Source organism: Bos grunniens, chromosome 5 (assembly GCF_055505025.1).
Source record: "Bos grunniens cultivar Pamir isolate PY7600 chromosome 5, Bosgru_T2T1.0, whole genome shotgun sequence".
Lineage (NCBI taxonomy): Eukaryota > Metazoa > Chordata > Mammalia > Artiodactyla > Bovidae > Bos > Bos grunniens.
Window position 1 is genome coordinate 20,145,011 of NC_141169.1, and position 26,474 is coordinate 20,171,484.

Here is a 26,474-nt window from a genome sequence, read left to right on the forward strand (position 1 = left end):
TTTGCTTAGCTAGCTCCTCCTTCAGGTCTTGAATTGGATCTAACACACAGAGAAGTGTTCTTTGACCCCCATAAACTTAAGTATATTGCCCCAGTTATCATCCTTCAAAGAACCCTGTTCCTTTTCTTCACCATAAGTTGTATCTGCACATGATCTGTGCTTATGTGTTAATATCTGTGTCTGTCACTGGACCATTAATTCTTCGTACCATTGTAGGAAGCACATCTGTTTTGTACACTTCTGTATGAACACCCAAGCATAGGATAGCACCTGGCAAACAGCAGAACTAAATTAAGAAGAAAGAAAGAAGTAAGTAGAATACCTCCTATTCCTTTTTGAAAGAGGATCAGATAAGTATAAATAAATGAGTTAGAATGATGATCAGGCAGTGGAGGACACTGCTGGCCCTCAGGAGACATCCTTGCCCAGCCAGCCTAGAAATGATAGAGCTGGGCAAAAAAAGGAAAAGCAGTACCCGACTACCAGAGTTAGGACTTCTCTAATCTCCAGTTCTGCCACAGACAGCTATATACTCTGTCTGGAACTCATTTCACTTTTTATAATAATCTCTACTTCCTGTTCAAAAGGATTGACTGAGGTTTTTCTGAACTTTTAGGGAAAAAACTCCAATACAAACTAAGTTCTACCTGTAGCCTAATTCTAAGCTAGGAGGTGCACAGATTTATCTAACTTCCTTAATTATGCTGAATTACAGCATGACTCAAGCATTAACAACAAATACTGCTGGGCTGGTTTAAAGTCTAGTATGCACGGAGGGGCTTCCCTGATAGCTCAGTCGGTAAAGAATCTGCCTGCAATGCAGGAGACCCAGATTTGATTCCTGGGTCAGGAAGATCCTCTGGAGAAGGAAAATGGCAACCCACTCCAGTATTCTTGCCTGGAGAATCCCACAGACAGAGGAGCCTGGCAGGCTATAGGCCATGCGGTTGCAAGAATCAGACACGACTTAGCAACTAAACCATCACGCACTGAAGGACAGAGAAGACAGCGGTCTTTTCTGAGACACGTTAAATTCCCCAGCCACTTTTTCTCCCCTAAAGTTTTGTTTTTTTCTAACTGAGATACAATTCACACACCACAAATTCATCCTTTTAAAGTATACAATTCAGTGTTTTGTTCAAAGTTATACAACCACGGTCACCATCTAATTTCAGAATATTCTCACCACCACCATCACACTCTCCAAAAAATCTACCTTCATGAGCAATCAGTCTCTATTCCTGCCTCCTCCAGGCCCTGGCAACCACTTATGTTCTGACTCTAAGGATTTTCCGGTCTTTTTTTTTTTAAATGTTAATGAAACTGAAACACAGAGAGATGAAATGATTTGCATAGGGTTGCAGCCACTTAGAAACTTACCAGCAAGATTAGTATTACTCCTTATTAGGAAGATCACAACACACATGTTTAGGATAAGTTTTTAAACTGTATATAAAAGAAAAAAACAAAAGATCAGTGAAAATATATTTAGCTTGACTATGTGCATGCATGCTTAGTCGTGTCTGACTCTTTGTGACCCTATGGACTGTAGTCCTCCAAGCTCTTCTGTCCATGGAATACTGGCAAGAATTCATGTCCAGGCAAGAATACTGGAGCGAGTTGCCATTTCCTCCTCCAGGGGATCTTTCCGACCCAGGGATCGAACTTTGTATACTGCGTCTCCTGTGCTGATGGGCGAATTCTTTACCATGAGCCACCTGGGAAGCCAACTTGACAACACATACCTTAAATAAGGCTGCAAGACACCTGAAATATAAGGCAGAGTCCTGAGACTGGTGATGCTCGGGCAGTGTGTCATGCCAGGGATTAGCAGGAGTGGAGGGTGTTTGGCAAGGATTACTAAAAGAGGAAGAAAGATACTACTGGTGGACAGGAATTGTGCTTAGGGACAGGGTAATACAGATAGAAGGTTGAGGGAAGTGTGACGCTCTGCAGTTGACGGGACAGACATATTTCTTTTCGGCCCAGGGTCTTGAATGTGCGTTAGCGTGCCCACATGTCCACCTGCCTCCTTTTATAGTGCTCCCAGTTTGTCCCAGAGATTTCTGACCATCTCTAGTTTGTTTATGAGTAGTTAATGCATACGACTTCCCTGGTGGCTCAGAAGTAAAGCGTCTGCCTACAACGTGGGAGACCCGAGTTCAATCCCTGGGTAGCGAAGATCCTTTGGAGAAGGCAATGGCACCAGTATTCTTGTCTGGAAAATCCCACTGTCAGAGGAGCCTGGGAGGCTACAGTCCACCGGGTCACAAAGAGTTGGACACGACTGAGCGACTTCACTTTAGTGCATGAGCAGTGTTAGAACCACTACAGAATCCTTGCTAGTTAGTGACACTTTGCAAAATAATACATGGAATCCAACTTTTTAAATATTCTACTGTCTGCATTTGCCAAATAAGTAAAATGATAACAAGTTTACCTTACTCCTATTACCAGCCGTAAATGTGTACGTAGAAAGAGTGACCCCAGAGACTAAAACCATCAGAATCCATTTGCAAAAATAATTAGGCATATGTTTTATTTTACATGTCTTAATCAATATTGCAAATATCATTAACAAAAGGAAAAAAGGGTAGAAATCGCTCATCATACACCAAAAAATTCATTGTTCAAAAGAGATTAATCTGAATCTCAACATTCTTTGTGCTCATTTAATAATATTATTAAAACATCAATTCAAAAGGACAAGTAAGTCAAAACTAAGTATTTTATTAACTAAAATTGAGACCCTAAATCAACTACACAACTGAAAAATAACCTACCATCAACCTAGAAAAGTTTTATTTGCTGACATATAATGAATACTCAAGAGCCTACTACAGGGTGCATAGACAAATTTTCTTTTACAAACAAGTTATTTTGAGTTATAGAGACTCTGTAGATGACTAGATCATTGTTTTTAAATGGCTGCTAAAAATGACTATTTAGAGTCAACCTATTCACAGAATTGAACACTAAATAACATTAGTTCAGTTCAGTTCAGTCGCCAGTGATCATTTAAAGTTGAAATTCTTGTCTACCAAATTTTCATAACACTTTTTAAGCACGTAAATTAACTTAAAAGATCTGTTAATTATATACAGCAAAAGAGCTTTGGTACCAATAAATTAGGAGTAGGAAATAAAAAATACCTTGTAGTTTTACAGTGTGTTTTAGAAATTAAATTGGAAATGGCTACATATGAAAATGTAGAAGTCTTTTTCTATTAACTACATTATTGTGAAGAATGAACCACTCACTTATTCTGAATTACTGATATAAATAAAACACGAGCCTAAAATTTCTTCCAAAAAGATGAATGGGTCACACCCTGCAATTTAGGCAAAAGGTAAATAAAGAATTCAGTGCTTTACTTTTCAATGCTCCCTTTTTCTTTTGATGAGAGCAGAAAGATTCTAGGATAAAAATAATTCCAATAAATACATCTAGAATATATCAATCTTAGCACTCCCATCTGATAAGGGGCTAAGAAGAACAACCACCTGCCAATGCAGGAGACACAGGTTCAATCCCTGGATTGGGAAGATCCCCTGGAGAAAGAAATGGCAACCCACTCCAGTATTCTTGCCTGGGAAATCCCATGGGCAGAGGAGCTTGAAGAGCTACAGTCCATCGGGTCACAAAGAGTAGGATATGACTAAGCGACTGAGCATGCATGAAGAGCAACAAAAATAAATAAAAAGAGAAAAGTGATTTTTAAAAACCAAAAGGCAGATTGAGTAAGAGGTGAGGGTGGGTTTAGTAGAATATCTGCTGCCAATGAACGAATTCAGAGGACTATTACAAATTCTTCCTAAATTACACCCAAGGTCATGCACATTGTACACAGAATCTAAACAATTCTTTGCTACATAACATACAGAAAATTATGAACACATTTTTATTTTAAGAAAAAGAGAAACAAAATATACAAAGCAATATTACTGTTTGAAAAGGTTATTCTAAAAACTTTTGTTGAATTTAGATTTTGCCAAGTTCCTACTCTCCAAGTAGTCAAGCAGACACCAAAAACAACTTCTGAGTACTGTGGACTGATCGTTTATGGAGCATGCATTTTTCACAAATCTACAGCAAAATGAACTAGTTAAGATTTAATTCTGAATTCAGCCTGTGATTGATTTCTGGATATAACATTGGAATAAAAACAGTAAAAGTAACTTTGTAAAAGTATGTTTACTTCTCACATAAATTAGTTTGGAAAATATTAATATTCTTGACCCAAAAGATTCCTTTCAGAATTTGAAAGATCAAAGAATAAAAAACAAAATTGATTCAGCAATTCTCAAAATAAAATGAATACAAACACTGGCCACAACTTTCCACTCAATCCAAAATAAACCACTTCAGTTGAGCTCAGCTGACTTAATTTTCAAAAACCATTTCTTTTTTCCAGCTTCATACCTGGAATAACCATTTCTCAACAACATTATCTGCGTTAGCAGGGAGGAGATAAAAGTGTTCTAGAGATTGCACAGTCACTGAATGTACAAGCAGGACATTCCAGTGCTGGAGGGAATCTTCAAGACCTGCTCCAGCACCCACATTTTACAGATGAGGAAACTGAGGCCCAAAATGAGTCATTTAATCAAATGACTTGACCAAAGCCACATTGTTTGGCTGAGCCATTCATTCAGCCAGTCATTCATTCACCCACAATTACTGACAGCTATCTAGGCACCAGGCCTGGGACTCCGTGCAGAAAAGAAGCTGGAAGGCCCCATCTACCATTGCAGAGGCTATCCTTCCACTTGGAAAATCTTAAGATCAACCCTTAAAAGTCCTCATCAGCAAGAACTCTGTAGGAGAGTTTCACTGACTTTGTCCAACAGGGCTCACTTTCAGTTTCACACGTTTCAGTAAACACAGTTGGCCTCTACTGTGTTTATTTTAAGCGATTATTAAGCGTTTACTTTAAGTGATTAAGCATTAACAAAGAGAAGCACAGTATTCTGAATGAGTCCCTCTCTGATACATTCAAAGTTTAAGGAAGTGCAATCAGAAAATATCCCATACACACAAACAAGTTCACAGAGAGGACAGCTTACAAAACCAGAGCAATCTGAGGTATCAACATAGAGCAGTTAAGTCTAATAGCTCAATCCCCTCAATTCCACAAAGTGTGGAATGTAAATGGTTCCCATTTCATTCAGATGTGGGTATATTTTTCTGAGATGTCTGTATGTTAGGAAGAACTCTAAACTCAATTCCAATTCACATCCAGTGACAATATAACTAAACCAGGCCTTTTTCCTGAAGAGTAACTTTCCTTGATTTCTATTTGAGTAACAGAAAATTAGAATAAAAAAACTAAGTAAAACCTAAAATTTCATTTGGGGACTAAAGAAAATTCAAATTCTATGTACAACAAAAATAGCAACAGCTTGAACTGCACATTTCTGAGTTTTTTGTTTTTTCTTTTTAATGAGATGTGCAGTGAACTTACCCATCAACATAAATCATCCCTCATTTTGCTTGGACTTTTATATTCTTTTAATATTAAGTCTGGCACTTAAGTGTTTTGTGTATCTCAAGTCACAGTCGAGTCGACTTCTTTAAGAAGTAAGAGAACATATTGACAAAGCTCTTAAATAAAACAACCCCAAAATAAGGCACTTTGAAATATTAAACAACAGCTGTCTGTGTACCCAGTTTCAGTGTTTTGTTTTCTTTTTTTTAACCAAAATGCTCCACCGCTTTTACAGAGCTGTTGCAGATGACCACTGGGTGAATGCTGATGAAATAAATCTTCACTGAGGCTCTCTGAAGGCTGACTCCCCTGAAGCTATTGTCAGTTCAGGACCAAAGTGCTGTTATGCTCCTCTATGTCTCAAACTTCCAGATTTGATTTTTATCCAGAGCATTACAAGTTCTCATCTGAACATCGGGCCGGCCCTCCTGTGTCCGGAAAGCGCTAAGACACAGTCCTGAGTGGGGATGAAAAACGGTTCCATCTTCTTTAAAATGCCAAATAATGTTTGCTGGGATAGGAAACCCATCTTTGGGACAATTTTGCATTCCCACATGCTTTTTTAGCTCGGGAACTTCTGCACATAACTCCGTCACCGAATTAAACCTTATTTCTTTGTTGGAGGTATATTCAAAGAATTGATTGCCTCCTTGACCATGGCATCCAAACAGGGAAAGGTTAGCACTTGTGGGGTTGTTGTCAGGAGCATTATAATCTAAACATTCAGAAGAGATCCCAATACTGCGAATAGCTCCGTGCCAGCCTGGCCTATCCTCTGGAACATGCAAAGTAGAAAACACATTTTTCAAATACCAGTCAAAGCTCTTGCACCTCAGCCTTTCCCGTAGTAATTTTCTTTCAGAAATATCGCCATAAGCTTCTTTCCTTGCTGGAGGGTTTCGGTTGTAGAAATGCTCTTTGTACTCGTCCATCCAGACTTCCGCTGCCCGAGCAGTATTCTGCAGGAAATTGGGCCGAGCATATGGTGCCCGCTTAGGGAATACGTGGCCCACGTGGGAACATGGGTGGATCTCCAGTTTACCTCCACACTGCCACACCCTGAAAGACAGCTCCAGGTTTTCACCTCCCCACACTTCCATCCCAGTATCGTAAGTTCCAAGGTACTGAAAATACTTCTTGCTGACTGCAAACAGTCCTCCGGCCATGGTGGGCGATCTGAATGGTTCAATTCTCGATTTACGCCTGTCCCTTTCATGTTTGGGAACAGAATGCCACTGGAATGTCAGACGCCAGTCGAACCCACCAATCATGGGCTCCCCAGTCTGCATATAGAATTCAAAAGTATTCCAGTCGATGGTGTCTATAACAGGACAAATGACCACTGTTTCATCCTTACGAATCCTTTCCAAAAGTGGCTCCAGCCAACCAGTATTACACTCACAGTGACAATCCAGGAAAGTGAGGACATCGCCAGTGGCAAAAGTGGCCCCAATCAGACGGGCCCTCACCAGCCCTTCCCGCTTGTTTGTTCTAATCAGGCGGACTCTATCCAGATTGCTGACGTAAGTTTCAAGCTGTGTCTTCAAATATACTCTGTCGCTCAAGTCATCGACTAAGATGATCTCCTTCAGAAGGACTGCGGGAGAAGTTTCTAAAACACTGTGGATGGTGCGAAGTAAAGTCGACCAGGCTTCGTTATAGAAAGCGATGATGACAGAAGTGGTCGGAAGTCGCCTGTAGTTAAACTTCTTGGACTTACACTCATACATTCTTTTATCCTCTATGTGGCGGTGCAGGGAAATCCTGTCACTGAGGTAAATGTTAATGGCATATCTCTCAATGAGTTCCTCTTGCTGCTTCAGTTCACTCTCGCTGAGCTGGAGTTTGCTGGCTTTCCCCCACTCCCCAAGGGCATGGGAATCTGCAGGGGGCTTCTCATACAGCGGTCGAGACAAATCCACTGCTTTCTTCCCCGGCTCTGAGAGCTGTCTTGACCCCGGCTCCCGGGCACCGCCGGCTCGTAAGGAGGCATGCAAAGTGGAGACGGAGAGTTCCACCAGGAGGTAGGCCACTGTTAGGAGCGCCAGCAGCAGACAGCTTCTGCGTGCCCACGTCCACCTTACGGCCATCCGGATCTTCATGGCTGGGGCGCGGACGCGGCCACCAGAGTCACCGCGCGCAGGGGAAGGGCTGCGGGACCCGCCACTTGAGCTCCGGGCTCAGGTAGGAGCGAACTTCCGAGCGGGTCCCTCCTTTCATGCAGGCGTTCGGCTCCTCGGCAGCCGCGGGGGCTTCCTAGGGGTCACCTGGGACCTCCGCGGGGCTCGGCCTCCGGTGCAGCCCCAACTCCTCTCTCCCCACTTCCTCCTGCCTGCCTCACAACTTTTCACAAACTCTGCAGCCAACAACACCCCACCCTCCCCGGGCCGAGGACAAACCCCTCCCCTTCCCACTTCCTCCCCCTGGTGGCGAGTTCGCGCCAGTGGTCGGCCAGGCCCGGGCCCAGGCCTGTGGGCGACTCTGCGGGGCCCGGGGGCGGGCGCACCAAGGTGACCCCGGACTCGGGTCCACTCCGGCTCCAACTGCATCTCGACCGCTCTCCACACGATTCCACCCATATAGGTCCTCAGTCGTGATGCTCCCGGGGACCCAGTGTGGATGGGCGGCAATCCTACCGATTGAGCGTCTCATCACAAAAAAAGAAAAAAAAAGAAAACTTACCAAGTTGTTTGCCATTGGGGCTAAAGTCCACGGAGGTGATCGCAGCTTTGTGGCCCTTAAAGTAACGCTCCAGAACCGGATCCTCCTGGGAAGGAAAGTTGTCAAGTTTTGAAAGCAGGTGCAGACCTCGAATGTGGGGGGTCGGAGAGGAGCGCGGTCCCCTCCTGCGGGAGCCGGCCCGGGAACGGCCATATCGGTGGAGGGTTGTGGGGGAGCAGCAGCACCCCGAACGAGCACGCGCGGCCGCAGCTAATTGGGGTGTACGCCGAGCACCAGTCTCCCCCCGCAGAGCCGGCGGAATCCCCGCTCGCGCTGCCCAGAAGCGGGCGCCCGCCGGAGACCACCTGGGCAGAGCGATTGAAATGCACGTTCCGGGGCCCCGCCCGCAGGCTCGCGGTCACAGGTGCGAGGCGGAGCCCCCCGGCTTCGGTACGTTTCAAAAACCTCCCAGGTGATTCTGACGCAGGCGCTCCACGGAAACCCTAAGAGAATTCTCGGGGGGCCATGGGGCCGCCGGAGCTCGGGGAGGAGCGCCCGGGGCTCCGCCAGGGCTCGGCGCTCCCGGTGCCCCGGGGGCAAGGGATGAGTCACGGGCGCCCCGGGACGAGGGGCGCGGAGCTCGCGGCTCAGGATTCGGCTGAGGACTCCTGCCTCCATGTCCCGCCAGGTGCGGGTGTAGCCCCGACCTGGCTCCCCAACCCGCGGGACCGGCTCCAGGGAGGCGCACCGCAGCCCGTCCTTACCGGGGAGGAGGCCATGGGGGAGCGCTCAGCTCCCGGCTCCTGCCCGCAGGGGGAACCGGGGGGAGGGAGGGGGCGGGGTAGGAAGGGGGACCGTGCGGTGCCCGGAACCGTCTGCCCGGAGCGGCAGCGCCTCCCGGTCACTACAACAACGGCGCCCCAGTCAAACCCCGCGCTCCAGGCGTGGCCAGCCGAGCCCCGAGGCTGCGCCCGCGCCACGAAAAACCGGACCTCCGCCACGTGGCAAGCCGGACGCCCGGGGATCGGGTGTTGCCACACATCAAAGCCAACGTTTGCTAACACCTGAGCTCCCCCCCCGCTTGATACCAGAAGAAGGGTAGTAACCAAGATAGGTAGGAGACCGATGGTTGGGAGAGGGTAAGGAACCTGTGATCGATGCAATCAGAATTCTATTACGCGTTAAAGAGACAGCGCGCGCGAATTTGAAGCGGGTCCCGCACAGCTTATTTTTTGATGCTGAAGAGAGTTTGATCTGAAATGAGGCGGCTTGCTATTTATTATTATACACAAAAGAACTAAATCTCTGGAGGATAGACTTGAATTTATTTAACCACTATTTTTCACGCACGCCCAGCATGTTATAAATGTAGATGCTGGATAAACGTGATGAATGAATGAATGGATGTTTTCCATCCACTTAAGGTTTTTCTGCTGCGTTTCTGTTTCAATCTCGTTTGCCTGTGCTTTAGAGCTGCAAATTGATACAGTAGCATATTTGAGGTCTTTAGGAAGAGTTAGAAACATATTTTTTGTTCTGTTTAAATTATCTGGCCACATGGTAACTATAGCCATTGCTACAGTAGACTTTCCTACATAGAATATCATTTGAGCTTCAGCAACACTGCGAAGTTGATAAGAATTGTTGCCGACCTTTAGAGATTATAAACTTGATTCTTAGACATTTTGATTTAATAATCAAAGGTTACACAAAGACAGCTCTTTGAGTTCCAAGTCCGTATCCTTTTTTACCTTGTTACAAAACTTGAAGGACTCAGCTGAAAATTACATATAGCATAAAGATTCTTGGCAGCATAAGATGGCATAATAGACCACAGCTGGTAAGATACACGGTCTATACAAATGAAAGGCATACTACACTATTACAGATTTTCTAACTCATTGTTTAGTAATAGAATTTAGTTGTAATGAATACTGTACATAGCAATCAAGCAAATTTAGACTGAAATATTAGTTCAAGTGTATGTTTGTTGAATATCTCCAGGATGTTTGGCAGTGAGGGATACAAAAGTAACTGAGATATTTTCCCCGCCTTTGAGAACTCAACAATCTAGGTTTCTGAGTTTCATGTTTTAGCATGCATAATGATGATTTTAGGGGACCTCAGTCTCAAAGATGCTGATTCAGCGTATATAAAGTGGACTCAAGGAGTCTACAGATGTATTAATAATAAGCCTCTTAGGTGATTGCCTTGGGAGTCTCAGCTGTGTACATTGAGAAACATCACTCTAGGAGGTGATGTGTCAAGATTGTTGATACTAGCAACTTATCAGCAAACTGTGGCAGGACTCTAAGCTTTGCTACTTATTCCCAGTCCAGGTTTGACTTTAAAAGAAAAAAAAAAGACCAACATATTAAAAAAAATAATGCTGGATGCTTGTGGGTACGTAAAAGGATATATAGCACTGTGAAAACAGTTGACAGTTCCTAAAAATTTAACCCTGAGGTATATACCCAAGTGTATTAAAAACAGGGACTGGAACAGATACTTGGACACCAATATTCATAGCAGTATTATTCACAATAACAAATAACTGGAAGCAATTCATGTATCCCACAGATAAATCAGTAAGTAAAATGTGATACATACTTACAATGCACTGTTACTCAGTCATAAAAAGGAATGAAATTCTGATACATAGTGCAACATGCTATATGGTGCTTAGTCGATCAATCGTGTCAGGCTTTTTTCGACCCCATGGACTGTAGCCCGCCAGGCTCCTTTGTCCATGGGGATTCTCCAGGCAAGAATACTCGAGTGGGTTGCCATGCCTTCCCTCCAGGCGATCTTCCCCACCCAGGGATCGAACACAGGTCTCCCACATTGCAGGCGGATTCTTTACCATCTGAGCCACCAGGGAAGCCTGCTGCAGCATGGGTGAACCTTAAAACATTATGTTTTTGTTTTTGTTTTTTTAATTTAATTTTATTTTTTAACTTTACAATATTGTATTGGTTTTGCCATATATCGAAATGAATCCGCCACAAGTATACATGTGTTCCCCATCCTGAACCCTCCTCCCTCCTCCCTTTAAGTGAATAGACCAAACACAGAAGAACATATATAGTATGATTCCACCTATTGAGGTACCTCAAATATGTGGATTCATAGAGACAGACAGTAGAATGGAGGTTAATAGAATGGACTGGAGATAAGGAAGAATGGAAAGTTATTGTTTAACAGATGTGGAGTTTCTGTGTGAAATGATGAAGTTCTGGAAAGAGTGGTGATTGTTACAAAACATTGTGAATATACTTAATGCCATTGAACTGTACACTTACAATAGTTAAAATGGCAAAACTTATGTATATCTGACTACAATAAAAATAAATAATCAAATACATAATAATTCTGAAAACTCTGAGGACCTCAGAATTTCTCACGGTCAAGATATATCTAATATTGGGTTCAGCAGATTAACAGGAAAAGTTGGAGATGTATAAACTAGCTCAAAAAAAGAGGGAGAAATTTTTTAAGTATGGATTTTTCTCTAAGTCTCTTAGTTAAAAGAGATTCCCTGGCGGCTGAGGGGTAAAGAATCCATCTGCGAATGCCAGAGACATGAGTTTGACCCCTGATCCGGGAAGATCCTGCATGCTGTGGAGCAACTAAGCCCATGTGGCACGACTACTGAGCTTGTGCCCTGGAGCCTGGGAGTCACGTCTACTGAACTCACGTGCGCCCTAGAGCCCATGCTCCGAAACAAGAGAAGCCACCGCAATGACAAGCCCCGCGCACCCAACTAGAGAGTAGCCCCTGCTTGCCGCAACTACAGAAAAGCCCATGCAGCAACGAAGACCCAGCATAGCCAAAAATAAATTTAAAAAAAAGTTTCCCAGGTGATGCAGTTGGTAAAGAATCCACCTGCCAGTGCAGGTGACTGAAGAGATGCATGTTCAATCCCTGGATCAGGAATATCCACTGGATGAGAAAAAGTCAACCCACTCTAGTATTATCACCTGGAAAATCCCATGGACAGAGGAACCTGGTGGGCTACCGTCCATAGGGTGGCAAAGAGTCAGTCATGACTGAGCATACACACTTGGTTAAAAATAAATTTAACTTTTTTCCAATTATCAAAAATAAATATGAATAGAAAAAAAAATGATTGTCCCATCACTTAAAAGCTGCTTTAAAAATTTTTATTCAAGTACCTATGATAGGCTCACCACATGCCAGGTACTCTTCTAAGTACCTTAAAATTTTTGACAAATCTCATAAGAATCTGATTCAGTTCAGTTCAGTTCAGTCACAGTGGTGTCCGACTCTTTGCGACTCCATGAATTGCAGCACGCCAGGCCTCCCTGTCCATCACCAACTCCCGGAGTCTACCCAGACTCATGTCCATCGAGTCGGTGATGCCATCCAGCCATCTCATCCTCTGTCGTCCCCTTCTCCTCCTGCCCCCAATCCCTCCCAGCATCAGAGTCTTTTCCAATGAGTCAACTCTTCGAATGAGGTGGCCAAAGTAGTGGAGTTTCAGCTTTAGCATCATTCCTTCCAAAGAACACCCAGGACTGGTCTCCTTTAGAATGGACTGGTTAGATAATGTTAATTTTTTTCTTCCAGTTTTGTTGAGATATAACTGAATCAGCACTGTATAAGATTAGGGCATACAACATAATGAGTTGACTTTCATACATGATGAAATGATTACCACAGTAAGTTTAGTGAACATCCATCATCTCATATAGATACAACATTTAAAAAAAATTTATTTTCCTTGTGATTCTTAGGATTTACTGTCTTAACTTTCATATATAATATACATCAGTGTTAATTATACTAGTCACGTTGTACATTATAGAGAGATGATATTTTTCCTATTTCCCTTGTATAGATGAGGAAATTGACATGCAGAGACATTAAGTTGCTTAGTCACAGGCACACAGCTAGGATGTGGAAGAATTTTACATTTTAGTGGGGTGCTTCCAGACTCCACCTCTTAATCACTAAGTCATGATGCCATTTTTTGTGATTGCAAGCACATTAAAAATATGTAAAATTCTGTATCCTACCTAACACTTTTCCCAGGAAGTTTTACAGAAAGCAAGAAATATAACACCTCCTTTATTTCCATTCCACTGGCCTCATTTATTACTCCAAACTGCCCTGCCCATTATTTTCCATATTTAATTTTATTTCTTTTTTTGCTATTCCTAAACTTTGCAAACAGAAAAAGCTCAAAGGTCAGTTCAGTTCAGTCACTCAGTCGTGTCTGACTCTTTGCCACCCCATGGACTGCAGCACACTAGGCCTCCTTGTCCATCACCAACTCCCAGAGTTTACTCAAACTCATGTCCATTGAGTCAGTGATGCCATCCAACCATTTCATCCTGTGTCATCCCCTTCTCCTCCCGCCCTTCAATCTTTCCCAGCATCAGCGTCTTTTCAAATGAGTCAGTTCTTTGCATCAGGTGGCCAAAGTATTGGAGTTTCAGCTTCAGCATCAGTCCTTCCAATGAACATTCAGGACTGATTTCCTTTAGGATGGACTTGTTGGATCTCCTTGCCATCCAAGGGACTCTCAAGAGTCTTCTCCAACACCACAGTTCAAAAGCATCAATTCTTCGGCACTCAGCTTTCTTTATAGTCCAACTCTCACATCTATACATGACTACTGGGAAAACCATAGTCTTGACTAGACAGACCTTTGTGGGCAAAGTAATGCCTCTGCTTTTTAATATGCTGTCTAGGTTGGTCATAACTTTTCTTCCAAGGAGCAAGTGTCTTTTAATATCATGGCTGCAGTCACCATCTGCAGTGATTTTGGAGCTCAAGGGTGGACATCTGGAAAAGTGGCCCAAGTTGGGGATTTTTTCCCCTTAAACTCAAGCCTGCTTGAGTTCATGTAATTCTACTTGCTACAGTGATCATTTGGGACCTTCTTGGATTACAAATTTATTAATCTGAATAGGAGCCACAATATTTAGAAAATTTACAAGGTACCATTAGAAGCCAGGTACAAAGGTAGGACAAAATGGATTCTTTATTTAGCCCTCCTTTTCTAGATCCCCCTCAAATCAGAAATTGAGTTGATCCACGTTGACACTCTGAAGGGTTGTTATTTTAGCACCAGTCATTCCGAGGTCTGCTGCTGCTGCTGCTGCTAAGTCGCTTCAGTCGTGTCTGACTCTGTGGGACCCTATAGACAGCAGCCCACGAGGCTCCCCCGTCCCTGGGATTCTCCAGGCAAGAATACTGGAGTGGGTTGCCATTTCCTTCTCCAATGCATGAAAGTGAAAAGTGAAAGTGAAGTCGCTCAGTCGTGTCCAACTCTTCGCGACCCCGTGGACTGCAGCCTACCAGGCTCCTCCATCCATGGGATTTTCCAGGCACCGCAGTTCCCTTCAAAGGTTGAGAATTCAGGCATAGCACAGAGGTGCCATCTGCTGTTCATTTCCCTTTATGGCACCTGGACTGAAAAACTGAGCTAGAGTTGGACACGACTGAGCAACTGAACTGAACTGAACCCTTGAACAACATGGGTTTGAACTGCACAGGTCCACTTACAAGTGGTATTTTTTTTTTCAGTAAATATATTGGAATTGTTTTTTTGAAAATTTGCAACAATTTGAAAAAACTTTTAGACAAACTATGTAGCCTAGAAGTATTAAAAAATTAAGAAATTTAGGTATGTCATGAATGCATAAAAATATGTAAGGTTCTGTCTATCCTTACATAGGCATAAGGTAAGTGATATTTCATATTAAATGAGTAGTGTGTTAGCCTTCTTTTGTTTTATAATTTTTCTTTCAAAGAATTACATCATAGAGTATGCCTCTCCCTTGTAATCAGAGAAACTGCATATCAGCCTAGCATCACAGGTAAGTTTTTTTTAATGTAATAATGTTTCCAATACTGTACTGTGAATAAGACTGTGATACTGTATGCTATAATAGTTTCCCTGGTGGCTCAGTCGGTAGAGTCTGCCCACAGTGTGGAAGACCCTGGGGTTCAATCCCCAGGTCAGGAGGATCCCCTGGAGAAGGAAGTGGCAACCCCTCGAGTATTCTTGCCTGGAAGATTCCATGGACAGAGGAACTTGGTGGGCTACCGTCCATGGGGTCACAAAGAGTCAGACATGACTGAGTGACTTACACTGTATGCTATAAAAATTTTATATTGATCATTCGTGAGTGTATAGGCTAAGCTATCATGAAGCATTTGTATTGATTACACCAGGCTACAATAAAGCGATCATATTGCTGCTACTTCATTATCAATGCAGAAACTGTTATACCTATAAACAAGTATGGATTTCTTTTACATGTTACCTTTCATTTTTGATGTCTAGTGTTAGTAATTTGTATAACACCTACAGTGTTTTGTATTATACAAGACAATATTGATGTAGATAGAGGCAGATGATTCACTTTGTAAACAGATGACGTAAACTTATGATATGGATAATACAGTACAGTACTGTACGTGTATTTTCTCTCCCTTATGATTTTCTTGATAACATTTTCTCTAGTTTATTGTAAGAATTCAGAATATATCAAGTATAACATACAAAATAGATGTTAATCAACTGTGTGTGTTATCAGTAAGGCTTCCAATCAACAGTAGGCCATCAGTAAAAGTTTTCCAGGAGTCAAAAGTTATACATGGATTTTCAACTGCCTAGCATTGTTCAAAGGTCCCTGATGCTGGGAAAGATTGAGGGCAAAGGAGAAGGGGGCAGCAGAGGATGAGATGGTTACTTAGCATCACCAACTCAATAGACATGAGTTCGAGCAAATTCCAGGAGATAGTGAGGGACAGGGAAGCCTGGCCTGCTGCAGTCCATGGGGTCCAAAGAGTTGGATACAACTTAGCAACTGAACAACCACCTGTAGCCTGTTGCCAGGCAGTTTAACTCTTCTGGATACAGTTGCTTCATAGTAGCCGAGAATACATAGAAAGCGAAGTACCAGATCCTTCTGAACCATTAAAGCATTAACCTTTTTTCTTTTAAAGACTGTGAATGATTTATATCAGTTAACATTAAGTCACCAAGTCCTATCAACTACATTCTCACAACTGATTTTCCCATCTTTCTGTTCTTTTGGCTCCAGCCCTTCTATAGATCCTCTGCTTCTGCCTCCTGGAGTATTTCTGTAATCCCAACTTACTTTCCGATTTCCAAACTTACCTGTGTCTGTCTGTCCTTCATGGTGCTAACAAATAGGTAAGAATCATCAGAGCAGCCAAAGTACCAATTCCCACCCCAGAGATTTTGATTTAGAAAGTCTGATGTGAATATAAGAAATCTATAGGTTCTCAAACAAGCTTTCCAGGTGATTATAATGTGCATCAATATTTGGGAGCCACTGGGCAAATCATGCCACAGGACTTCTTTAAAATGAATTTTGTGGCTACCTGGTCTAAGCCTCAAACCAAGTCTTATTTTATATTCAACCATCACTTCAAGGGATTCCCTGATAGCTCAGTTAGTAAAGAATCTGACTGCAATGCAGGAGACCCCAGTTTGATTCCTGGGTTGGGAAGATCCGCTGGAGAAGAGATAGGCTACCCATTCTAGTATTCTTATGCTTGCTCTGGCTCGGCTGGTAAAGAACTAGCCTGCAATGCCGGAGACCTGGGAATGACCCTGGGTTGGGAAGATCCCCTGGAGAAGGGAAAGGCTATCCACTCTAGTATTCTGGACTGGAGAATTCTATGGACTGTATATTCCATGTGGTCACAAAGAATTGGACAGGACTGAGTGACTTTCACTTTCACCTAGCTCCCCCAAGCCAACAGTTAAGCTATTGCAGAAAATTCCTGCAGGAAATGAGCATTAGGATCACCTGAAGGACTTGTTAAACTGCAGAGAGCTGAGTCCACTTGAGAATTTCTGGTTCAGTAGATCAAGAGTCTGAGAATTTGCATTTATAATTACTAGGGTCGATGCTTATGCTATCAATGAACTATTTTGTGGAAGTCCGCAGAATAAAAAATAAAAAGTGGTGGTAGCAGGGTTAGGGAAAGAGACAGGAAGTAGAATCTGGTGTTTGCCAGGGGCTGAGGGGGAGAAGGAGATGCGGAGTTACTATTTTATGGGTGTAGAGATTCAGTTTGAGAAGATAAAGTATGTCTAGGTGGATATACTTAGTGTCACTGAGCTATATACTGAAAAGTGGCTAAATAGTAAGTTTTACATTGGGTGTATCTTACCAAAATTGAAAACAAAAGTAAGAGAGAAGTATTGAAGGGAAAGAAAGCACATAAGTAATGGCATCCTATTTGGAGGGTGAACTTCGGTAGAACAGAGGGCACTGTAGGCATGGAGCATTCTGGCACTCTTGGGGTGCTGGCAGTAGGGATGTAAAAAAAAAAAATGAGAGTTGACATAAATAGAGCTTCCCAGGTGGCACTAGCAGTAAGAATCCATCTGCCAATGAAGGAGACATAAGAGACACATTTGATCCCTGGGTTGGGAAGAGGCCCTGGAGGAGGGCATGGCAACCCACTCCAGTATTCTTGCCTGGATCCCATGAACAGAGGAGCCTCGCTGGTCCCAGTCCATGGGGTCTCACAGAGTCGGACATGACTGAAGTGACTTAGTACACGCGCACGTGACATAAATAAAATGAAGGGAGGGGGCAGAAAAACTGAAGTGCTGTCCTTGGTCCTGAACCAATACTACCTGTTGGCAAAAGTTATCGGGCCTGCCTTCAGACACTAATAACTCTTTTTTTAAGACATATAGTTTAATATTTAATTTTCTAAAGAAAGAATGTAGCTTTTACTGTCTAAGAGTAAATAAAATCATGATAATAATTCACAATTTACCTAGCTTCTTTCATGTATATTGACAGTTGTATCAGGTTTCCACTTGTAAGAATTTTCTCCTTTTTCCCATTATGAAGAAAAGGCAATACACGCCTCCCTTCCCCTCTCCATCCTAATCATGAGCTTATGCATTAGAAGGTCATTTAAGGTAAACCATCACTATGACTTGTCAAGTAAGTATGTAAGAGGGATGAAGGGGAAGACAGAATTGAAGATGGCTGACAGGTCTTTGCTTAAATGACACTCCTCAAAGAGGCTTCAGAGACTACCCTATTTAGTGTGGCTCCTCTTTGCAGTCATTCCCTATCCCATATCCCTAACCATCCTTGATTTTCTTCATAGCCTTAGCTATTCCCTCTGCCGTTACTTCCATAAAATCTTTGCATGACCCCCTTCATTTCCTTCACTTAAGTCTCAGAAGCTTTTCAAAAATTCATGCCTCATCTCATTCTATACCACACCAAAATTTTATTTTTCTTCAAGCATGTATGCCTCACAACTTAAAAATAGTCAAATGATTTTAAAAGACATTTCACTAAAGAAGATATATAAATGGTCAGTAAGCATGAAGAGATTCCCGACATCATTAATTGGTTCAGTTCAGTCACTCAGTCGTGTCCGACTCTTTGCAACCCCATGGACTGTAGCAGGCCAGGCCTCCCTGTCCATCACCAACTCCCAGAGTTTACTCAAACTCATGTCCATTAAGTCAGTGATGCCATCCAACCATCTCATCCTCTGTTATCTCCTTCTCCTCCTGCCTTTCAGTCTTTCCCAGCATCAGGGTCTTTTCAAATGAGTCAGCTCTTTGCATCAGGTGGCCAAAGTATTGGAGTTTCAGCTTCAGCATCAGTCCTTCCAATGAACATTCAGGACTGATTTCCTTTAGGATGGACTGGTTGGATCTCCTTGCCATCCAAGGGACTCTCAAGAGTCTTCTCCAACACCACAGGTCAAAAGCATCAATTCTTTGGTGCTCAGCTTTCTTTATAGTCCAACCCTCACATACATACATGACTACTGGAAAAACCATAGCCTTGACTAGACAAACCTTTGTTGACAAAGTAAAGTCTCTGCTTTTCAATATGCTGTCTAGGTTAGTCATAACTTTCCTTCCAAGGAGTAAGTGTCTTTTAATATCATGGCTGCAGTCACCATCTGCAGTGATTTTGGAGCCCTCCAAAATAAAGTCTGTCACTGTTTCCACTGTTTCCCCATCTATTTCCCATGAAGTGATGGGACCAGATGCCATGATGTTTTTTTTGTTTGTTTTGTTTTCTGAATGTTGAGCTTTAAGCCAACTTTTTCACTCTTCTCTTTCACTTTCATCAAGAGGCTCTTTAGTTCTTCTTCACTTTCTGCCATAAGGGTGGTGTCATCTGCATATCTGAGGTTATTGATATTTCTCCTGGCAATCTTGATTCCAGCTTGTGCTTCATCCAGCCCACGTTTCTCATGATGTACTCTGCATATAAGTTAAATAAGTAGGGTGACAATATACAGCCTTGATGTACTCCTTTCCCTATTGGGAACCAGTCTGTTGTTCCATGTCCAGTTCTAACTGTTGCTTCCTGACCTGCATGTAGGTTTCTCAAGAGGCATGTCAGGTGGTCTGGTATTCCCATCTCTTTCAAAATTTTCCAAAGTTTGTGGTGATCCACACAGTCAAAAGCTTTGGCATAGTCAATAGAGCAGAAATAGATGTTTTTCTGGAACTCTGTTGCCTTTTTGATAATCCAGTGGATATTGGCAATTTGATGTCTGGTTCCTCTGCCTTTTCTAAAACCAGCTTGAACATCTGGATGTTCACGGTTCACGTACTGTTGAAATCTGGCTTGGAGAATTTTGAGCATTACTTTACTAGCGTGTGAGATAAGTGCAATTGTGCGATAGTTTGACCATTCTTTGGCATTGCCTTTCTTTGGGACTGGAATGAAAACACCTTTTCCAGTCCTGTGGCCACTGTTGAGTTTTCCAAATTTGCTGGCATATTGAGTGCAGCACTTTCACAGCATCATCTTTCAGGATTTGAAATTGCACAACTGGAATTCCATCACCTCCACTAGCTTTGTTCGTAGTGATGCTAATCATTAGAGAACTATAAATCAAAACCACAATGAGATACTACTTCACAGCCACCAGGATGGCTATAGTCAAAAAGATGAACAACGTTAGGTTGCAAGGATGTTTCAACATATGCAAATCAATAAATATGATGCTGCTAAGTCACTTCAATCGTGTCCAACTCTGTGCGACCCCATAGACGGCAGCCCACCAGGCTCCCCTGTCCCTGGGATTCTCCAGGCAAGAACACTGGAGTGGGTTGCCAGTTCCTTCTCCAATGCATGAAAGTGAAAAGTGAAAGTGAAGTCGCTCAGTCGTGTCCGACTCTGTGCGACCCCATAGATGGCAGCACACCAGGCTCCTCCGTCCATGGGATTTTCCAGGCAAGAGTACTGGAGTGGGGTGCCATTGCCTTCTTCAAATAAATATGATACATCACATTAAAGGATGAAAGACAAAAATCATATAATCATCATATGCCTAACCAATTTAAAAGGATGAAAGACAAAAGTCATATAATCATCATGTGCCTAGCCAATATGTCTCAGCATGATATGTGATCATTTATGTGTTTTCTCCCTCAGTAGCTCTAACCAAATCATGGTGGATATCAGTTAATGGCATCTTAAACTCCCCAAAAAAGTCTACTGTGTCCTCTTCTAGGCATCTACATCCTGTGTTGGATCAGGAGTTCCCGAAATAGTGCCTGAAGACATGAAAAAGTAATCTATTCATACGTGCCCTGATTTATTATCACTGATGCAGAGTCACTAATTGACTTTTCTCCTGCTGCTGCTGCTGACAAATTCTACTTTCAAATTACGCACATGCTAATCTTTTGCTGATGACTACTCAGAACAACAAAAAACTGCAGAACATTAGGTAGGGGTCCTGGAAAGTCTTTCAATTTCTTTCTGTTACAGGTGAGAAACCAAAGATCCCTGAAGGCTCACTGACTCCCACACTGTTCAGCTAGACCATCATGGAGCCAATCCTACAAGTTAACACTCCAGAATTCCAGGTCAGGGCTGGCCCTTGACTACGAATGTGTCCTCTATGTTCCAGATGACCTCAGCCAGAGGTTATGACTTTTTAATCTATCTTTTTATCCAGATTTAGTGGAAGTCTTATAGTCTCTATGGAATATACTTATGGTCCTCAGACTACTGATATATTTATGATATAAACATTATTAAGCATACTACTGTGAACCACACAATATTTTAAATAAAAATATAAGTAAAAATGAGAACAAAGGTAGAAAACTCACTTACCTTTTAGGCCCAAGCAGATAACAGAAATGAGTGAGACAGGCTAGACTGTAGGGTTACCAATACAATACAGAGTGTCCTAAGTGAACTGCAAGAGTTACACAAGACATACACTGAAAACAGTACAATAAAATCACTGTATATCTGAACGTCAGGAATTTGCAGAGAACTGGAAAGACCCTGCCCCTCTCACCTGAAGAGGGCAGCTGCCACTCAAGTCTCAGAGGTTGTTGCCATGGGAAACACAGCTCTGGTGTCACCAAATTATTTAAACTTGATAAGCTGGAAATCCAGGCTTTTAGTCAAACTCCCCCACACTGTAAAAGTTGTAAACTGACTTGGAAAATTTTACAGACTACTTGGGGGGAAAAAAAATCACGTCTGTAGATTCTGATGGTGTTTAAGGGAGCCCCCAAATAAGACTTCTCTTTCCCACCCAAATGGGGAAGCAGTTGAGTCCTACAGGTTTCAGACACATGAAGGTCGAAATGCCAGCATTGCTATCACCAGTGCTGTAACAATAGTGGATTTGGCCTAAGTATTAAGGATATGGGCTTCCCAAGAGAAGCTAGTGGTAAAGAATCTGCCTGACAATGCTGGAGACAGATGGGGGTGGTGTGTGGGGTTGGGTTCAATCCCTGATTGGGAAGCTCCCCTGGAGGAGGGCATAGCAACCCACTACAGTATTCTTGCCTGGAGAATTTCATGGGCAGAGAAAGCTGGGGGGCCACCGTCCACGGGGTCACAAAGAGTGGGACACGACTGAGCGACTGAGCGTGCGTGTAAGCATTAAGGATATAACCAAACAGACTCCTAGCAGGCTCCTAAATTGAACTAACCGTGTTCTACTTGATCCAGCTGTTCACTCCAGCAAAGCAGAGTTTACCCTTCAATGAAAAAAGCAAACTGGAACACTCCCTCTTCGCAGACATAAGAGGCAGGACGTGGAGAAAGGCGGAGCTGGGTGTGCTCTGCCCCTTCTTCCCGACTCTTCGGTCAACTCTGCGACAGGGAAAGCCAAAGGGGAGAGGAGGTGGATGCTTTAATTTCTGAAATAAAACTGTTTTGAATTAAGGGTGTACTGGAAGGCATTTTATTATCAGTGAAAGAACAGATGAGGCATGGGGCTTCCCCCTCCCGCTTGCAGATTTCACACAGAGAGGAAGAAGTAGGCCTTTGCGTAAGTTTGAATGGGCAGAAGAAGAAAAGAATTAAATTGTTTTCTAATTGCACCTGATGAATCCCGCTTTTTTATTAACATGAATGTTGCAGATATTTTTAGTTTGAATAACTGAAAACGCATCTCAAACTGGCTGGTGTAACAGATGTGGGCACAGTGTGGTTGAGACCACAGATCTGTTTCCTGTGGTTCTCTCAGATCTGCCTCTCTCCATGCTGGCTTCTTCCTCAGACCCAGCACCCTGCTTGGTTACAAAAAGGCAACTGGCAGCAGATGTAACTTCATGTTCCCGGTTCACTTCTGAAGGGGAGAACATTACTTCCTGAAAGGGAGGATCAGAGATTCTCAGTTCCCTGCTGAGTAGAACACCTGCGAAGAAATCCCTGTGGCTAGGGAAATGCCACATTCTGGCTGGATTAGGCTTGTATAAATTAATCCAGTCAATGGAACATAATTAAACTACCCAGGATCCTTCCACAAACACTAGTGAAAAGGTAGACACAATCAAAATGCAAGGCTGCTACCAAGTAGGATGGAAATGATGTGGGTGTGAGATGGGGAAAATGTACACCATGAGAGATGAGGCCGGACTGAATAGAAGACACGGCTGTTGATCCATGACCTCTGAAGAGGAAAAGGGATTGGGTAGAGGCCAGGAAGAGACTGGACTGTAAAGGGGTTGGACACAGAGTGTGAAAGGGCTCTGCAGACCGGTGAATTAATCGAAGAATCCTGGAGCTCTAAACAGCACATTATATTATGGAAACTGTAAAGAGTTGATTTGTTGGCGTACGAGGTCCCAGGGAGATGAGGGAGAGGTAAGAGTGTCAACCCGAGGAATCTGGACACAGGATGAGTAGAACTGTTAGGAGCTAGAAGCCACTCTCAAATAGGGCAATTGAGAGCTTGTGGGAAGGATTAAGGGAAATAACAGAGATATGCTGTGTTGCTGTTGTTCCATTGCCAAGTTGTCTGATTCTTTGCAACCCCATGGACTGCAGCATGCCAGGATTCCCTGTCCCTCTTTATAAAGGCATAAAGAGACTTGCTGTATTATGAGGTAATAACAACACAAAGTCATTGCCATCCCTAGGTCTGAAGGGGTACAGGGAGAGCCAACACCAATGGACCAGAAATCTCAGAGTCTAATGACAGGAGCTGTGGGCTTTGCTGGAAGGGTGGTGTTGTCTGCTCTTAGAAACCTGGCTGGGAGGAGCCTGGAGAAATAATACCCTAGACCTCAGCGCTGGTGACTTCCATGGGTTAGGATAAACTAGAAGTTGGTGGGTGAGGGACATTATGAAGGCAGTCTATTACAAGTCAGCATCCTGGGGTCCGGAGCAGAGTGGAAAGTGGTGGAGTGTAGAGCTAAAGGGACAAACAGGAAACAATCAGCACAGAAGGAGGGTGAACCCCTGGAGGAATAAACAAAATCTCATAAAGCATCCTGGGGGGCCCAGGACGTTATTGAAAATTTCAAAGTTGGAGCAACACTGGCCTCTAGAGGGAGCTCAAGGATTTCTCTCCTTGCACTCACTGGCTCTAGAGGCAAAACATCAATAGAGGCTTAAAGAAGAAATATATAGATTCCACGGAAAAAGCCCTCAGCTGGGAGAGGAAAGGAATTGCTCCCAGAAATGGAAAATTTCCCTTCGCACTTAGATTTGCTACATTTGGGTTGATTTGTAATAATACCAATTAAATAAAACTGCCACTAAGCATTATTCACTGGATGCCAAGTTTTAGTACAGCGTTTAGTACAATTCTTCAAGGTATACACCACTTAAATTCCCATTTTACAGATTAGGGGACTGGGAGAGCCTGGATTTGGACCCACATAAGGCTAAGCCACTCTGCTCCTTTTTGCTTCCAGGTTGCTGGTTTAGTCCACTAAAGTTTGCCTTTCCTTAGAAGCCTAATAAAGCCATATAGCCTAATAAAGCCAGGGCAGGGTCCAGGGAAAAGGAGCTTGAAAGTGGAAGAAGCTTTCTATGTTAGGGTTTATCGTCATTGAACAATTTTAAGCACATATTTAATGACTGACACTGACTACCTGCCAGGCTCTGGACCAGGCGCCAAGGTTCCCCAGATGAGAGCACGACCTGCAGCACCTAAGGGAGTTCAGAATCTGCTTAAGCAGAGGCGCATCCCGAGTCTACGACATGCCACCTGGCTGAGCGGGGCCAGGCACTTAAGTCACTCAATACTCTGTTTCCTCATCCATAAAACATACAGAGTAGATAAATACTACTTAAGAGCAATGCCATGGGAGCTTCCCTGATGGCTCAGTGGTAGAGAGTCCACCTGTCAATGCGGGATACATGGGTTTGATCCCTGATCTGGGAAGACTCCACGTGCCGTGGAGCAGCTAGGCCCGTGAGCAACAACTATCGAGCCTGTGCTCTCTAGCCTGGGAACCACAACTACGGAAGCCCGTGCACCCTACGGCCCTCTGCAGCAAGAGAAGCTATCGCAATGAGAAGCCCACACACCACAGCTAGAGAGCAGCCCCGCTCTCTGCAGCTGGAGAAAAACCTGATCAGCAATGAAGACCCAGCAGAGCCAGAATGAAAGAAAGAACAGCACCGTGCATGTTGTTAATGTTACAAAAGTATGAGCTGCTGTCTTTACGACATGCTGTCAGCCTCTGAAGCTTCTACAGTAGGTGGAGAGATAGAAAGACAAGGTCAGGTTTTTGGCCTGAGGAGCCAAAGGAATCAAAAAGACCACACTGTCTGCCACATTGGCAAAGTCCAAGGTTATGTGGGGGGAAAAAAAAGTCTTCTGCAGGCTCTAAGGAAACCCAGTTCAGCTGTTGGTCTGGGGGTCAGAGCTCTAAGTTCCAAGGCAGCAGACAGCGCTTGTCTGGCATTCCAATTCTGATCAGTTGATATTGGCTGCCTAGACCAATAGTCAGAGGGCTTCTCAGACTATATGTAGGATTAATGGAAAGAATGCCACGAGCCAGAGAAGATGTCTGCCGTTGATTCAGGATTGAGAGGGGAGAGCACGTGATTCTAGAAACGTGTTCTTTTGCCTGGAATATTCCTTGAGCAGAGTCCTCTGGGGAGGACTCGGAGGTCCTGACCAAAGTCTGAGATGAAGGTAATCCCCTGGTTTCCCAGTCTGTCCAGGACCGTCCTTGACTCAGCGCTGAAGGAATCCCCTCAATCTCAGGCACAACCCAATTCATGTCACAGGCTTTTTATACCTGACAACGCTTAACAAAACAAACAGCAACAAAAAACTATGAACTCAGACCAGCTGAGATGACTGGGTGTTTTTTTTTTGTTTGTTTTTCAGTCTGAGGAGAGGCATGGATTCTGGCCTGCTGTAATGTGTTGGCCTGTATATCCCCTAAATTTCCTTTCTCCTCACAGCAGCCAATCGTATCTCAATTTCTCAGCGATTTTCCCTGCTCTATGCACTGGAAGTCTTAGCAGGAAACAGATGGCATCCTCAATGGGGTTTAACTGAAAAGCATTGCGCTCAGGGATTATTTACAGAGGTGTGGGCAGGGTTAGTGGGGCTGACAAGATCTAGGGAGACCCCCAGGGATTAGCCCTCAGCCCCAGAGGGGTGCAGCTCCCGGTGTGCTGAGAGCGGAGCTGCCCAGGGAGACCCACGGCTGGGAGCTGGAGCCTCGGCCAGCAGGAGCCCAGGGAAGGCGGATGCCTCCCTGACCTCGCCCGCCTCCTGCCCTCTGGCCTCCTGCCAGTGCCTCCGGTCAGAGGGCAGGGAAACCATGCCAGGCGCCTGGTGCAGTAGCAGTCAGACTCCAGGCCCCAGAGCCTGGCCAAAAAGGACAGAGAAAAGACCTAAGAAGAACCGGGCTAGGCCGCCCTGCTGTCACTCAGCTTCCATTCTAGTCCTTTCCTCCCCTGGAGAAAGCAGCTCAGGTCCACAGTCATGAGAACACTCGAAGTTTCATCACTGAGGGATGACGGAGTTCGTTCCTGCTGCTTGCTGGACACTAGACCCGGCAGGCCACAAGGTGGCCAGGAGAGGG

The 26,474-nt window shown here is 43.8% G+C and overlaps 3 protein-coding genes across 17 annotated transcripts in view; 1 reads left to right on the plus strand and 2 right to left on the minus strand.

The window, feature by feature from the left end:
- POC1B (POC1 centriolar protein B) overlaps window positions 1-9,223 on the minus strand; it is a 105,129-nt gene extending 95,906 nt beyond the window's left edge. For 8 of the 14 annotated variants that reach the window (XR_015164810.1, XR_015164811.1, XM_086403789.1 and 5 more), the window contains exons 1-2: window positions 8,914-9,090; window positions 8,171-8,255 (exon numbers count right to left, since the gene is read on the minus strand). Coding sequence is in view for 9 of the 14 variants with exons in the window: in XM_086403789.1 (XP_086259915.1) it covers window positions 8,171-8,255; window positions 8,914-8,928 (100 nt within the window). In the remaining 5 variants the exon portion in view is untranslated. Of the gene's footprint in view, window positions 1-1,380; window positions 1,447-8,170; window positions 8,261-8,913 lie in introns of those variants that run through there. The other 6 variants (XM_086403796.1, XM_086403795.1, XR_015164809.1 and 3 more) reach the window with 5 other exon arrangements.
- On the minus strand, window positions 2,513-7,990 carry GALNT4 (polypeptide N-acetylgalactosaminyltransferase 4). The gene has a single exon (XM_086403785.1). The coding sequence runs from the start codon at window positions 7,588-7,590 to the stop codon at window positions 5,842-5,844; it is 1,749 nt and encodes a 582-aa protein (XP_086259911.1). The 5' UTR covers window positions 7,591-7,990; the 3' UTR covers window positions 2,513-5,841.
- On the plus strand, window positions 8,264-22,359 carry LOC147371380 (uncharacterized). Of its 2 annotated transcripts, none has more exons than XM_086403798.1 (3): window positions 8,264-8,599; window positions 20,938-21,035; window positions 22,144-22,359. In XM_086403798.1, exons 1-2 carry the CDS (start codon window positions 8,302-8,304, stop codon window positions 20,988-20,990), a joined length of 351 nt encoding a protein of 116 aa, XP_086259924.1. In that variant the 5' UTR covers window positions 8,264-8,301; the 3' UTR covers window positions 20,991-21,035; window positions 22,144-22,359. The 2 variants fall into 2 exon arrangements, with proteins under 2 accessions (XP_086259924.1, XP_086259925.1); XM_086403799.1 differs by lacking the exon at window positions 20,938-21,035 and adding an exon at window positions 20,678-20,896 and having other exon boundaries at window positions 8,274-8,599.
- The last annotated feature ends 4,115 nt before the right edge of the window (window positions 22,360-26,474 follow it).

Bases quoted from the DNA above. Each gene is read 5' to 3' on its own strand.
- GALNT4 (XM_086403785.1), bottom strand. From the start codon at position 7,590: ATGAAGATCCGGATGGCCGTAAGGTGGACGTGGGCACGCAGAAGCTGT.
- LOC147371380 (XM_086403798.1), top strand. From the start codon at position 8,302: ATGTGGGGGGTCGGAGAGGAGCGCGGTCCCCTCCTGCGGGAGCCGGCC. The intron at 8,600-20,937 runs GTACGTTTCAAA...TTTCTGTTACAG, and splicing joins GGCGGAGCCCCCCGGCTTCG to GTGAGAAACCAAAGATCCCT.